General features: G+C 38.7%; 1 protein-coding gene across 7 annotated transcripts in view; it reads right to left on the reverse strand.

Annotated features, from left to right (window-relative positions):
* ENAH (ENAH actin regulator) overlaps window positions 1-12,114 on the reverse strand; it is an 87,615-nt gene that overhangs the window by 22,624 nt on the left and 52,877 nt on the right. For 6 of the 7 annotated variants that reach the window (XM_079298826.1, XM_079298825.1, XM_079298824.1 and 3 more), the window contains exon 4: window positions 8,893-8,977. In XM_079298826.1, the coding sequence (XP_079154952.1) occupies window positions 8,893-8,977 (85 nt within the window). Of the gene's footprint in view, window positions 1-5,294; window positions 5,517-8,892; window positions 8,978-12,114 lie in introns of those variants that run through there. The other variant, XM_079298822.1, reaches the window with a different exon arrangement.

The raw sequence follows: 12,114 nt of genomic DNA on the forward strand, positions 1-12,114 counted from the left end.
TACTTACCCAGGTACACACAAAGCTCTTGATCATAAAAAGGAATAACAATTAAGAAGTCCTGCTGTCTCAGCTCCTGTTATTATATAAAATGAGCCAACACCACATCCACAACGAGATCACTTTCCATTTAGCAAGCAGCACCACTTCATTCAAGACCCAGTGTGTGTGTGATGGGTAACTAGGAAGCTGTCTCAAATTAATACTATCCATAATTTTTTTATCTGTATTTGGGAGGGGGAAGGGAACAGTGGGTTTTTAAATTTCTGTTCCTGAAGGTGAGTGACTGTGAGATGCTCTGGTTCTTTTGCTGAAGACCTCAACATAGTCAATGAAAAGAATGGAGTCCTCAGTTAATTCTCTTAAAATCTTGCCATTACCATACAGGTTGAAGAGAAGACAAAGATCTCAACTAGATTAAGAAACTTGATAAAACAATATTCTGTTTCAGAGAATTTCTGTTTCCTTTCCTAGGATACTTTTCACATCTAAGCCTCCACATCCTTGTCAGCAAAGTTTCTGCAATTGTGGAAAGACTACTTCCACCAGAGCAAGGATGCCTTGAAACAAGAAACTCCCATTGTGTCAAAACCCAGAGCTTCTGTCACAAGGGCACTAAGAGTAAAAAAAACCCATGAGTAACAAATTCAGAGCTGAAAGAGCATGCAAAAGCAAAGTGCTGCCTGCTCTGGCAGGTCACCTTGCCTCCTCAAGTGGAAGTTGTGCTGTACACTCACATAAATCTTCAGGATTCTAACACTAGCCTGCCTTGCTCTTGGCTGTGAGATCAAGCCATTACATTTTTTCCTAAAAAGATGATAGGAAACTGCACTGAGAAGCCCATATATCAACCTGAATAACAGAGTTCAGCCATGAACCTGGAAGGCTTCTTGTCACAAAGCCAGATACATTAAAAACAGAGGTATTTCCATGAACAGTACAAAGGCATCTTTGTATCACATCCCAATTCGGCAGGCAGTGAGCTGATAGACATTCCAAGATGAACAGAAAGTTGTTTGAAGTATTTCATTTTAAAACACTGTAGAAAACAAAGATCCAAGACAAAGCCTGCAGAAAACAAAACATCTTGAGGAACAGACCTGACTGAAGTAGTTGTTGCATTGAATGAAGAGGTCAGCAGCAGGCAGATAATACATTATATTTGACAGCTGTTAGTCATCATTTATGAACACACCAATTTCATATTTCATTCTTTCTTGGCAGAAAAACTGTGTTAAAGCAGGGCATCAAATCACTCAGAAAGATCAATATGAATATTATCCCTGTTTTGTCTGCTTAAAGATACAAAAACAAAGCAAACAGGGGAGAGGAAAAAATATCACTAATGTGTATTGAAAGGAGACACCAAAACCTATCACTTGAGTCATTAAAAAACAATGTGGACTTAAAAAAACACAACTGAGGGGAGATTTTCTGTGTCCTGCACGGTGTTTCACAGCTTTTTTTGAAGAATAGTTTCTTGCTGGTGCTGTTACTTTTTCTAGAATGACAAAGTGTGGCAGAAGAGACAAGGATGACACCCAGAAGGCAGCATGAAGGTTGCCAGACTATTGCTGGCTTCAACTACTGCAGAAAAATTCTGCACTTATTGTTCTGGAAGTTACCATGAAGACATTCAGTATAAGAAACCAAAGGTGGTTCTAAGAAAGTACTCAACAGTGTATGTATCTTTCTTTCTGTGCTTCACTAGGGTTTTTTTAAGTTTTAAAGACAAGAAATCTAGGAATAACTACTATGCTGATGTTCTAGAAGTTATATCAATTATGATTAAAGCTGGGGTCATCAAAACAACTAAGTTGTTCAACCTGAAGTCTCATGCACCCAGGCTTTTGGGGCTGCCTTGTGCTCCTCCAACCCTGCCTCCAACAAACAAGACAGCAATGTTTTGAGTTTTATTCTCCAATGCTGTTAGCCCCAGCATGTGGGCACAGATAGCATTATCTAATCCAACAGTCACTACTTACTAGAATACATCTCACATGATGGTTGTCCTCCTCCCACCAGTGAGTCACTGCAGCAAACACAGCAGCTGGCTGCAGACAGGCTGCACAAAGTCTGGCTGAGCCACAGGCAGCAGCACCAGATGCAGGCTGACCTCAGCTCCATCTGAAGCACACTGTCCTCTACACAAGAGCAGCTACCCTGTGGTCACCAGGAACTGCATGTGCTCTCTGGACATCAACAGAAGCAGATACAGACACAGCCAATCTACTTTATCCCTGATGAAACTACTAACAGGGAAAAAAAACATGTTATTTTTAACTTAGCTCCTAGTTTGATTTTTAATAGTTTAATCCTCTGATCATCTTCTACACAAGTTCAGGAAAATGTGTCTATTATGGCCCTTCAAATTTGCAGGAACTTATCTGAGTAATCAAAAAGAAGTACCAGCATTAAACTTGCTCTTTCATTTTTACTATTAAATATTTATTCACCACTCCAAAATTCAGCATTTACCACAGAGCTCACTCTCCTGTACGGTCACGCAAACCCACTGAATACATCTCAGTGCCTACACATTATGTACCATGAAATGAACACACACCACCCCCCAAATTTCATAATTCATGTACAAAGAGAAAATACATCCACATCTTGGAAATTTGCAATCTGTATCAACATCAAACACAGGCAGCCTCCACAGAGGCTGAGAATCTTCATAAATAAGAAGTACACAGATGCACCAATAACATGAGCTCAGCAGAAGTGATCAATATTTAACCTCTTTGCATCTTCCTAAGCAATCCCAGCTGCATAAGCTTTACTTTGTATTATCTGAACTAAACTCCTTCCCCAAAACTCTTAACAAGTCAGCTTTATTTTCTGTCAAGTGCTTGACAGCCAGGACAGCTTCTACCTGAACATAATGCACATGGTGTCAGAGAAACCCAGACAAGACTTAGCTTGGTACAATGAGCAAGAAACAGGGACTCAGAAGATCTGCCAAGTCTGACTGTGAAAGGGCAGCAGTTTGTGAGGTGAGTTTATGTACATGCTCTAGTCTATGTATAGTATATGCTCAGTATATGCTCTGGCACATTAGTGCCACTCTGAACAGTGCCCTGGACCTTCGGTTCTTTAAGCAGCAGTGAGAGGTAAGGCAGTTTCAAATTATTATTTGCTTTTTTTAATTTTGTATCTAACACTTTACACAATCTAAAATTATGAAGGCATGTAATTGACTACAAATATAGTGATTTTGAAACACTGCACTAATCTAGGTCCTTTCAGCTATTTCCAGTGTTCAGTGTTCTCTTGATCAGTCACCATTGCATGTAACACTTCCAATGTCCATTTGATTTTCCCTTCACACTAATGTGGTCTACAGGTTGGTGCTTTTCCCCTCTAAAACCAGGAAACCTACTATGAACTCTCATTCTATTTTGTAATATCATCCAATTCTGTAGTATCACCCAACTCCTCCTGCTCTCCTTCATTCTCATGTATCTCAACTCACATCAGCAACAAGGACTTGCTTTGTTCAGCAAAACACCAAATCAAATTTGATTGTTACAGGTCTCATTGGTGCACTGATTCCTGTTCTTGTGATCCTCACACTCCCACAGCAATCCTCCTCTCTTCCACATTAACTAGGAAATTGTCTCTTGGAATCTCTCAAATGCTTTACCAAGGTCCAGGAACAGCCTTTCTGTTTTTGCAAAGAAAACACTGTCTGGGTCCAGTTTACTGTCTTATGTTTTATCTGTTAGCAAAGTCAAATTAGCAAGCTTTCATTGCCTTGATCAAAAGGGATTTAAGATTTAACAAAAAGCTTTTATGCTATAAGCTAAAAATGTATTAGCTGGAAGTAATAAGAACTAGGTTTTATCAGTCAAGCAAAAATTAGTAGCCAGTCACCATGATAAAGACATGAAGAGACAACTAGAAACCTGACATGTATTAGATAGAGGAATTCTAATAGACTAAGGGATCTATTAATGCTCTTGGATCAAACCTCATTAAGCCTAATTTTCCTCATCTCCATCTTTTCAATATATTATCTCAAACTAACAGAACATGAACTACCCTGGCAGAAACTAGATCACAAAAAGACATCTTTACTCATGAAATTTTAGAAAAAAGAAGAATCTCAGCAGCAGGAAAACCTACTTTCATTGGCAACTCCCTCTTCATAGTGCATTCTACAGAGTACAGTGGAAACACAATTTCATAAAAGGGAACCATAATACCCAAAAATCTGGAAAAATGTAGAACAGCTTCTAACTCCAATTTCATGCTCTGCAATAAACAGAAAAAAAAATACACAGAACTGAAAGATTTCAAAGCAATTTTATCCATGTCATCCGAATACTGCTTAATGGAAAAGTGGTCTCTCAGTCTTCTGAACAGAACAATGTTACCAGCATCTACATTTATGCTGTAACCACACAGCACCCATTACAACCATTCATAAAGCCAGGTAAGTCTCTGAAAACTTTACTACAAATGGAAAGAAAATAAGATAGGCTAAAAAAAAAACCCAAACAAAAACAACAACCTGCTTTTGATTCCATCTAAACCATGTCTATGCACAAACAAACAATGCAATCATATGAGTGAATTCTACTGAATTCTCAAACCCTAAACTAAAAAACCAACAACTCCCTCCCTCCCTCTGTACCTCAGATTAGAGCTATTATATGCTCAGTTATAATTTAATCAATCCATATGGCCTTTTAAAGAAATCCTACTTCCTAGAAAGAAGCTGTTGGATAAATGGCACCATTTCAGAAGCAAAGGAAAATTGGAAGCTGTACATCTGGCCACTAACTAGGGAAAAGTTACAGACTGTGGGAAATCAGTAGAAACAAGGCTACCAGCCTTGAAACAAGGACACACAGCCATGGGCAAATTTCAATTCCTTTGAACTGCAATAGCTACATTGATGCTGAATTGCAGGATGCAAGTTTTTTCTCTTAGCATTTCTACATATGTTTTCTAAACAGGTCAGGAATATGTAACAATTACTAATTTAGTGGGGGGGAAATATTTTACTGTAGTTCAAAAATAAGATTAGGAAAATTCAGAAAAAAAATGGTTTTGATCTGTAAAATAAAAAACTTGCCTTCGAGTCTTCTAGGAAACAAGAAACTGCCACATTTGACAGTCTCTGAAATTGCACTAAAATTAAGAACCCTTCCACAGGATTCATGAAAATCACACCATATCAATACTAAATTCTAGCATAGGCACACTCTATCATCACAAATAAAGTATTTAATAATTACAACCCCTCCTAATATTCTGTTGTTGCACTTTGCAAACTTGTACTTACGATAGAATTCGGTCGAGTTTTGGTCCATGACGTCCCTGAAGGACAGTAGGGGGCTTGTACACCCTCATCATTCCTTACTATCTGCCCAGATCCTCTGTTCCTGCAGCTCCTGGTCTCTTTATTTATGAAGCAGTGACCATTTTGAAGTTATTTATAAACATTAACTCATTACATTCCCAAGTGTCATGTTAGATACCAACTCAGTGACTCATATTCCTGACAATGTATTTATCACTGCTGGGAGAGAAGGTAAATTTACATGCACGAGTAGCACACACAGGCATGCCATGAACTAATCTTGTATTTTAAAATGGTCTTTGGCATTAGGTAACTCTGAAGTTATTAACAAATACATATGTCAACTGAAGCTGGCTCATTTTCAATCATAAATTCATAAACACTGCCTGGGAATCATTCTGACAAAGAAAAACAAGCTACAGAACAAAACATCCCTTCAGTTTTGAGGATCAAAAATGGAAGCTGGAGTGTTTTAAACTTGATATTACTGTGCATAAGTGAGTGCAAGTTCAGAAAAATTACAGCTAGCTTCAAGCACTCCCTGAGAGGGAAAGCATCCACCATGTGTTAAGGTCTCTGAAAAGACAGTAACAAAATTATCAATTCACCAGAAAAAATTGCTTCATTACACCTTATGTGTAACCTTGGCCTCATAAAAACCTCAGTGTTTCAGAGAGCACATCTGGTCCTAGCAGCCTGAGAAACCATATCACTGCACAGTAAGCAATACAAATATTCAAATATGAAGCTCTGCAGCAAAATAAACAAAGTACTATTAGTATTTTAGCACTTTTACCCAAAATGGAAGGGCATCTAAATCCTTTCTAAAATAGATAAAAACCTGTGAACCAAAATGATGTTCTTCTGCTGGCAATGAACTAATTTCACTCTTCAATTCCCAATATTGCCAAGCTCCTGAACACTGGTTATGAAAGCAAAGGAAAACATCAGAGTTACTGAAGAGCTCTCTCTACTATGCCACTCTTCACTGGTCAGTCCTTTGGCAAAATATTTCTGAAGAAATGTTTCTATTTATGCCTAGGAAAACCCTGAAGCTCCATGCCACATAATTTAACTTTGAAATTAGTCCTTCTCTGAGCAGAGGGTTGGACCAGACCTCCACAGGGTCCCTTTTTCATGCAAGCAGATATTTTTCTCCAGCTTAGAATAATTTTAAAAACATTTTCCTGCACTTATTATGGGAGTCAGTTACACACTACTAAATCCAGGTACACCTAAGAGGAGGGATGTGAGAGCAGAACTCAAAGACATCTACTACCAAGCCACATTTAAAAAAAAAAACCCCACCCAACAGACACACATTCCAGAAGCCATCGACTTGGCAAAGCCTTTCTCCTGATCCATCACAAACCCCATGTTCCTGCCCACGCTGTAACATTTATTCCCATTTCATGCATTCCCTGTACTCTTACTGCTCCCCACAGGATTCAGGGCTGCCCACACTACTTTTACCCTTTACTGAGATTGGAAATGTCACTTGCAGATATGTTAAAAGCAATATAGACTTAAACCTTTTTTTCCCAACTATTTACTACTCTCTACATTATGGTAGTAACTCTTTTTCTTACAGTCTGAAAGCTGCAAGACAGTTACTACAGAAGAGAAGTTTAAGCTTAGAGTTAATTGAACTTCATTATAACCATGTAGTTACAGGAGTAATGAGACTGAAGAAGCATTTGTGAAATGTTTTAACAAAATTACATGTTCTTCTTAAGCTTAATGACACAACAGCAATAGTCTTTCCACAGACAATGTGCCTGGCAGCATAAGTAAATACCCATTCCAGGGCTCCATCCTTGTTTCAGGGAAAAACAAAACAAATCCAGAACCAGACTTCAAAGAGGACATTGCACTAAAAGGAAACAAGTAGAGCACACTGATGAAAAAAGCCAAGCCATAAGAATGCCATCTGATAGATGTCCTTCACATACCAAAAATTTCAAGAGACTTTTAGAGCTCTTAATATGGGGCAGTACTTTTTTCTGAGGAGATGCCAATCTGCAATGCTTCTCTCAAAAGTATTTCAGCATTAAATTTCAGATAATGCAGCCTTCTAAAGGAACCAAGAGCAAATAAAAATACTAAAAACCACTAATGTAGGACAGAAGAAATATCAAAAGAAAAAAGGCTTTTTAAAAGTCTGTCAAAAGAAATGACATAAAAGACTTATCATGACAACAAACTTGCACATAAACACATCAAAGAGACAAATTTGTAATGAGTTCCTTGCTATTTGTTTTTAAACAAGGTAACTTTCATATAAAGTGATTCCTGCTGATTAAGAACACACAGAAGAAGAGAGACAGAAAAGTATGACCAATTTTGATGTCAGCCTTTTGTTTAACATATATAGCCTGTTTATCAAATGAATTATTCCTAAATAGGCAATCTGGTTCTGCTCACCTTTTCATAAACCAATTACTTGCTGAATAGCAAAACAGAGAAAACTTGAGTGCTAATTAGACCCAACATGTTTAAGCATTCTTCCAGTTACCACAAGAATATATTAGGGGCATTTACACCATTGGTCTGGACCACCTCCCACTTACTCAAGGCTCTGTTCCCTGTATCTGTCCTGCATGTGACCTAAAATGCTCCCAGCATCCCTTCAGGAAGGGAACAGCTAATCTCCTGGGAGTATTTTGATGGTAAAATAATCCAGGATTGCAGCACAGGCAGTGTGCTTGGGACAGCCCAAGGTCTTCCTGTTTTCACTTAGCCCAGTGTGACAGCAGTGTCCTACCACACTTTCCCATGTCATAGACCCATAACCTAGACACTCACCCTACAGCAACACCCCATACTGCCACGAAACAGAAGTGGGAATATGGCAACCACACAGCTTGTAGAAATTGGGTACTTTATCAATACATAATGATTATTATAAGGAATGGGAGAAAACCCTGTATATTTGAAATGCTATGGGTCAGAATAAACATCCTCCAGGGATAGAAATTGAATGAAGCAGCTTGGCTTGGAGGAAGCACCAGGCAACACAGATATAACCAGCACTGCTCCAGTTGAAATTTAAACTGCTAAAGACTCCACCAATTTATACACCAAAAGCAGAAAATTAAGGTGTTTTGCTAAAGGACACAGTGTAAAGGCTAACAAGATTTCCAATGGAATGTTCTGATCTAGTGCATCCACATTCAGGACAAAAACCCCTGTCATTTGTGATGACTCAACTCTCTGCTTCTAAAACTTCCTTCCTCGCTTTGCTGCTTTTTTCATTGTCAAAAACTGAACACGTAACAATCACTGGAAAATTAATTAGCCTGGTTGAAAATGACAACAGTGAACTCTCCCAAGGCTTCCCCTCTCTGATCTCCAGCTCTTTCCTGGCATGCCAATTTCAAAGGCATTGTTTGAACGGGTGGAGAGCACGAACAAGGGAGCCAGTGACAAAGTTTTTACAGAGCGGCACTAATGAAAACTGCGCACATACAAATGCTGCCCTCATCCAGGAGAGCAACTCCAAGTCCTTGACATTTGTTTTCTCCTCATTAAGAGTTATCACTTCCTTGAACTGAACAGCTGCTCACTTTTAATACCATACCTTCTCTGAATTTCCATCTCCTCTTGTGATGGACCATTTTGTACTTGAGAGGGAAGCTGTGAATTCTGTCGAGGCAATGTAGGACCTAAGAGCAAAGACAGATCATAAATTAATGGCTTGGATTTTTACCATGCAAAAAAAAAAGCACAAAATCAAGGGAAAAGGCCAGCCATCACACCACATTTTAAGAACTGCTCACTTCTGCTTTTGAAGCCAAACAAGCTCAACAACATAATGCAGCAAATGAAAACTGCAACCTCACGCATGTACAGTGTTACCTCAGGCATCTGCAGAATGAATTTATTTCACATGGATGGAAAGGTCTCACAGAAATGCAAAACAAACTCTCTATAGGATGGAATTTGACAAAAGCTTTGAAAAGCACTCCAAGTCCGAATTTTTCTTAAAACAACAACAAGTACTCTTGGAAGAGCAGGAAAGGCTCAAAAACTTAAAACACTCACCTAAATAGAACACTGGAAAAGGGGGAGAAAACATAAAAAGGAAAAAAACAAAAGAACAGGAGAAAAATCATCAGAACCATATCACCACATTGAGAGAAGGAAGATAAAGCATGTTTCTATAGGTACCAAAATTTACCCAGGTTTCAGGTCATCAACTTGGATCAAAGATGTTTTTTGCATAGGTAAGTATTGTGTCTAAAGGAATGGGGGCATATAACAAATGTGAAAACTGAGTTCTGCTAAGCACAAGAGATGAAAAAGGAAAGGTCATGCAAAAATCATCTTCAGCCTTTACTGATGGGAATTTCTGAACCATACAACTTTCAAGTAATTGTCTATGTGAGATCTGTATTCTGGAAACAAAAAATAAACTTTACCATTTTAATCACAAATGCATTTACAGCATAAAACTGTGCAAAAAGAAGTGAAGAACAGTGAATGTGGAATGGAATACAGGAGACCATGAATGCATTGCTGCTGACAGGCAAGTAATCCAGGAAATTATTTAGACTATAGCTATGCTCAAGATCATGAAATTTGTAAGAAACAAGAATTAAAATCAATTAAAATGTCAAGTTTTGAAAATGTCCAAGAGCAAAGCAATAATTTCTCTCAGATATTTCACCAAATTAGTTAGAGTTACAGAGTTGTAATGAGACCTTCCCCATCTCAAATATCAAAATACAATTTTTTTTCCTATCTGAACTTGTGAAAGTCACCCAAATCCATAAAAAGACCACGTGTGATACATTGACATATCAAAGGCAATTTGCTTGAGACACAGCAAACAAGTGCCTTGGTTAAAAGTCCTACAAAAAGGTTCATTTCCTCAGAATGCCACAATATTGTGTCCACAGTGATCTTTAATCATGAAAATTATAGAAGTGTACAGTATCTATGTACCCTACAATTACAAAAAGTAATGGAACTGAATTGTGGAAGATAAAAGCAGAGGTGGTGTCTTCATCAGTTATTTTTTCAGCAAGCATTAGGCCTTTATACCTAATGGCTTGATGTTGTCTGGGATGTACCATTCCTGCTTAAACTCCAAGAGACACCCACAGGTATAAAACCTACAGTTTTTTAAATGCAAGACATTTGACTACAATGATAAATTAATAATTCAATTATCATTAAGTAGGAACACCTGCCACATGGCTCATCTGCTTTCAACCTTCCCCAAGACACATGTCCTGCTCCCCTCTCCCCTGTGTGACAGGTGGAAAGCTGTCATGCCCACTAAGCCATGACTGCAGCTCCCAGGCAGCTGGGCTATTTGCTGCCTGCACCAGGATGCAGCCTTTCATGGGCTTTCACAAGCAGGCACAACCCAGCAGCACTTAAAGGTGCTATAAACACCACCACTGCTGCCTGCCATGACCAACACAGCACTTGGAGTAGGTCAAGGCTCACTGCTTGAGCTGAAAACTGCAAGCAACACTTGAAGTATAAGTGATGAAATTCATGTCCTATTCTTCAGATTGAAACAAGCTGACCTAAAAATTAATCACAAGAAATGGTCACAATGTGTCTGTATACCAAGCAGAACTATTTTGTATTGAAAAGGCAGTCAAAATGAAAAGTTCAAGCTTTCAACAATTTAATCTTTAAGAGTATTTAACAGGTTTTTTGGAAGAGGGTATTATGCAGTATCTGGATGCAGACCACCACACCACAACCTTTCCACCTTAGTCCTTCTTCAGCCAACACCTCCAGAAAACAAACACCAAGCTTCACGTGCCCTGGCTCTTCCAACTCACCTAGCTAAGAGACAGCATGTTCTTGTAGTCTAAAACTTTGTTCCAGAGCACTGTCCTTGTTCTTTGTAACATGTTATCCATCAATCCTGCACAAGGCAAACATGAGCAAGCCAAGTCAGCTTTAGCTTGGCCAGCCTGCTCCAGTGATGGGCTTCTTTCACAGCTATGCACACAGGAGACAGAATAAAAATCAACTGCTGGCAATTAACCTGGTGGTTCCAGTACTTCTTATACATTTTTGCCTCAAGGAAATGCAACCTAAGTACACCAAAGGCTTGCAAGAAAGGGAAGTTCAGCTCTCAAGTCATCCATCCTTTTTTCTCATGGAATTTCACTCTGCAGTCACCCAGCTAATGAACATTAGAAAGCCAAAGGTACATGCCAGGTGGAAAAGTATGTTTTATCCTAGAGGGTTTATTACAGCAAGCCAAGACTACCACTTCATTGCTAAAATACAACTGCCTGGGTAGCAGAACAGGTGGTATATTAAATAAACAAGAACTAGCTAATAAAAACATCTCTCAGAGGCTTTTGAACACTTCAAGATACCTCAGAAACATCAACCCCCATTATCATCAGTGAGAAATACTCAGATACTGCCTGGAAAAGAACTCTGATCCTCCTACAGGATCACTTTATCTTCAAAAGCCAATATAAACCAAGTGAGAGATGAGGCTGAATGGTCTATTCATTCTGAGTTTTAAAGAAAACCTAACATCTCTCTTTTTTTAAAAAGCACAGATGGTGCACTCTGCGGCACATTATGACAAACAGAGGATATAATTTCATACTAATTTGTTCAGCAGCCATCCCAGCTTCAGTGCTTTCTGTTTTTCAGCTTATTCTCACCTTTGCATCACCCTTCCTCTACAACAGTTCAGGCAACTGTGTGGGGAGAGATGGACTGGAAATCTAACACATTAAAAATCACAGGGAAAAACAGCCTGCATTAAGCATTTCCACCAGCTAGATGCCAGCTATACCTGGTTCTTCATGCA

This window comes from Erithacus rubecula, assembly GCF_903797595.1.
Source record: "Erithacus rubecula genome assembly, chromosome: 2".
Classification (NCBI taxonomy): Eukaryota; Metazoa; Chordata; class Aves; order Passeriformes; family Muscicapidae; genus Erithacus; species Erithacus rubecula.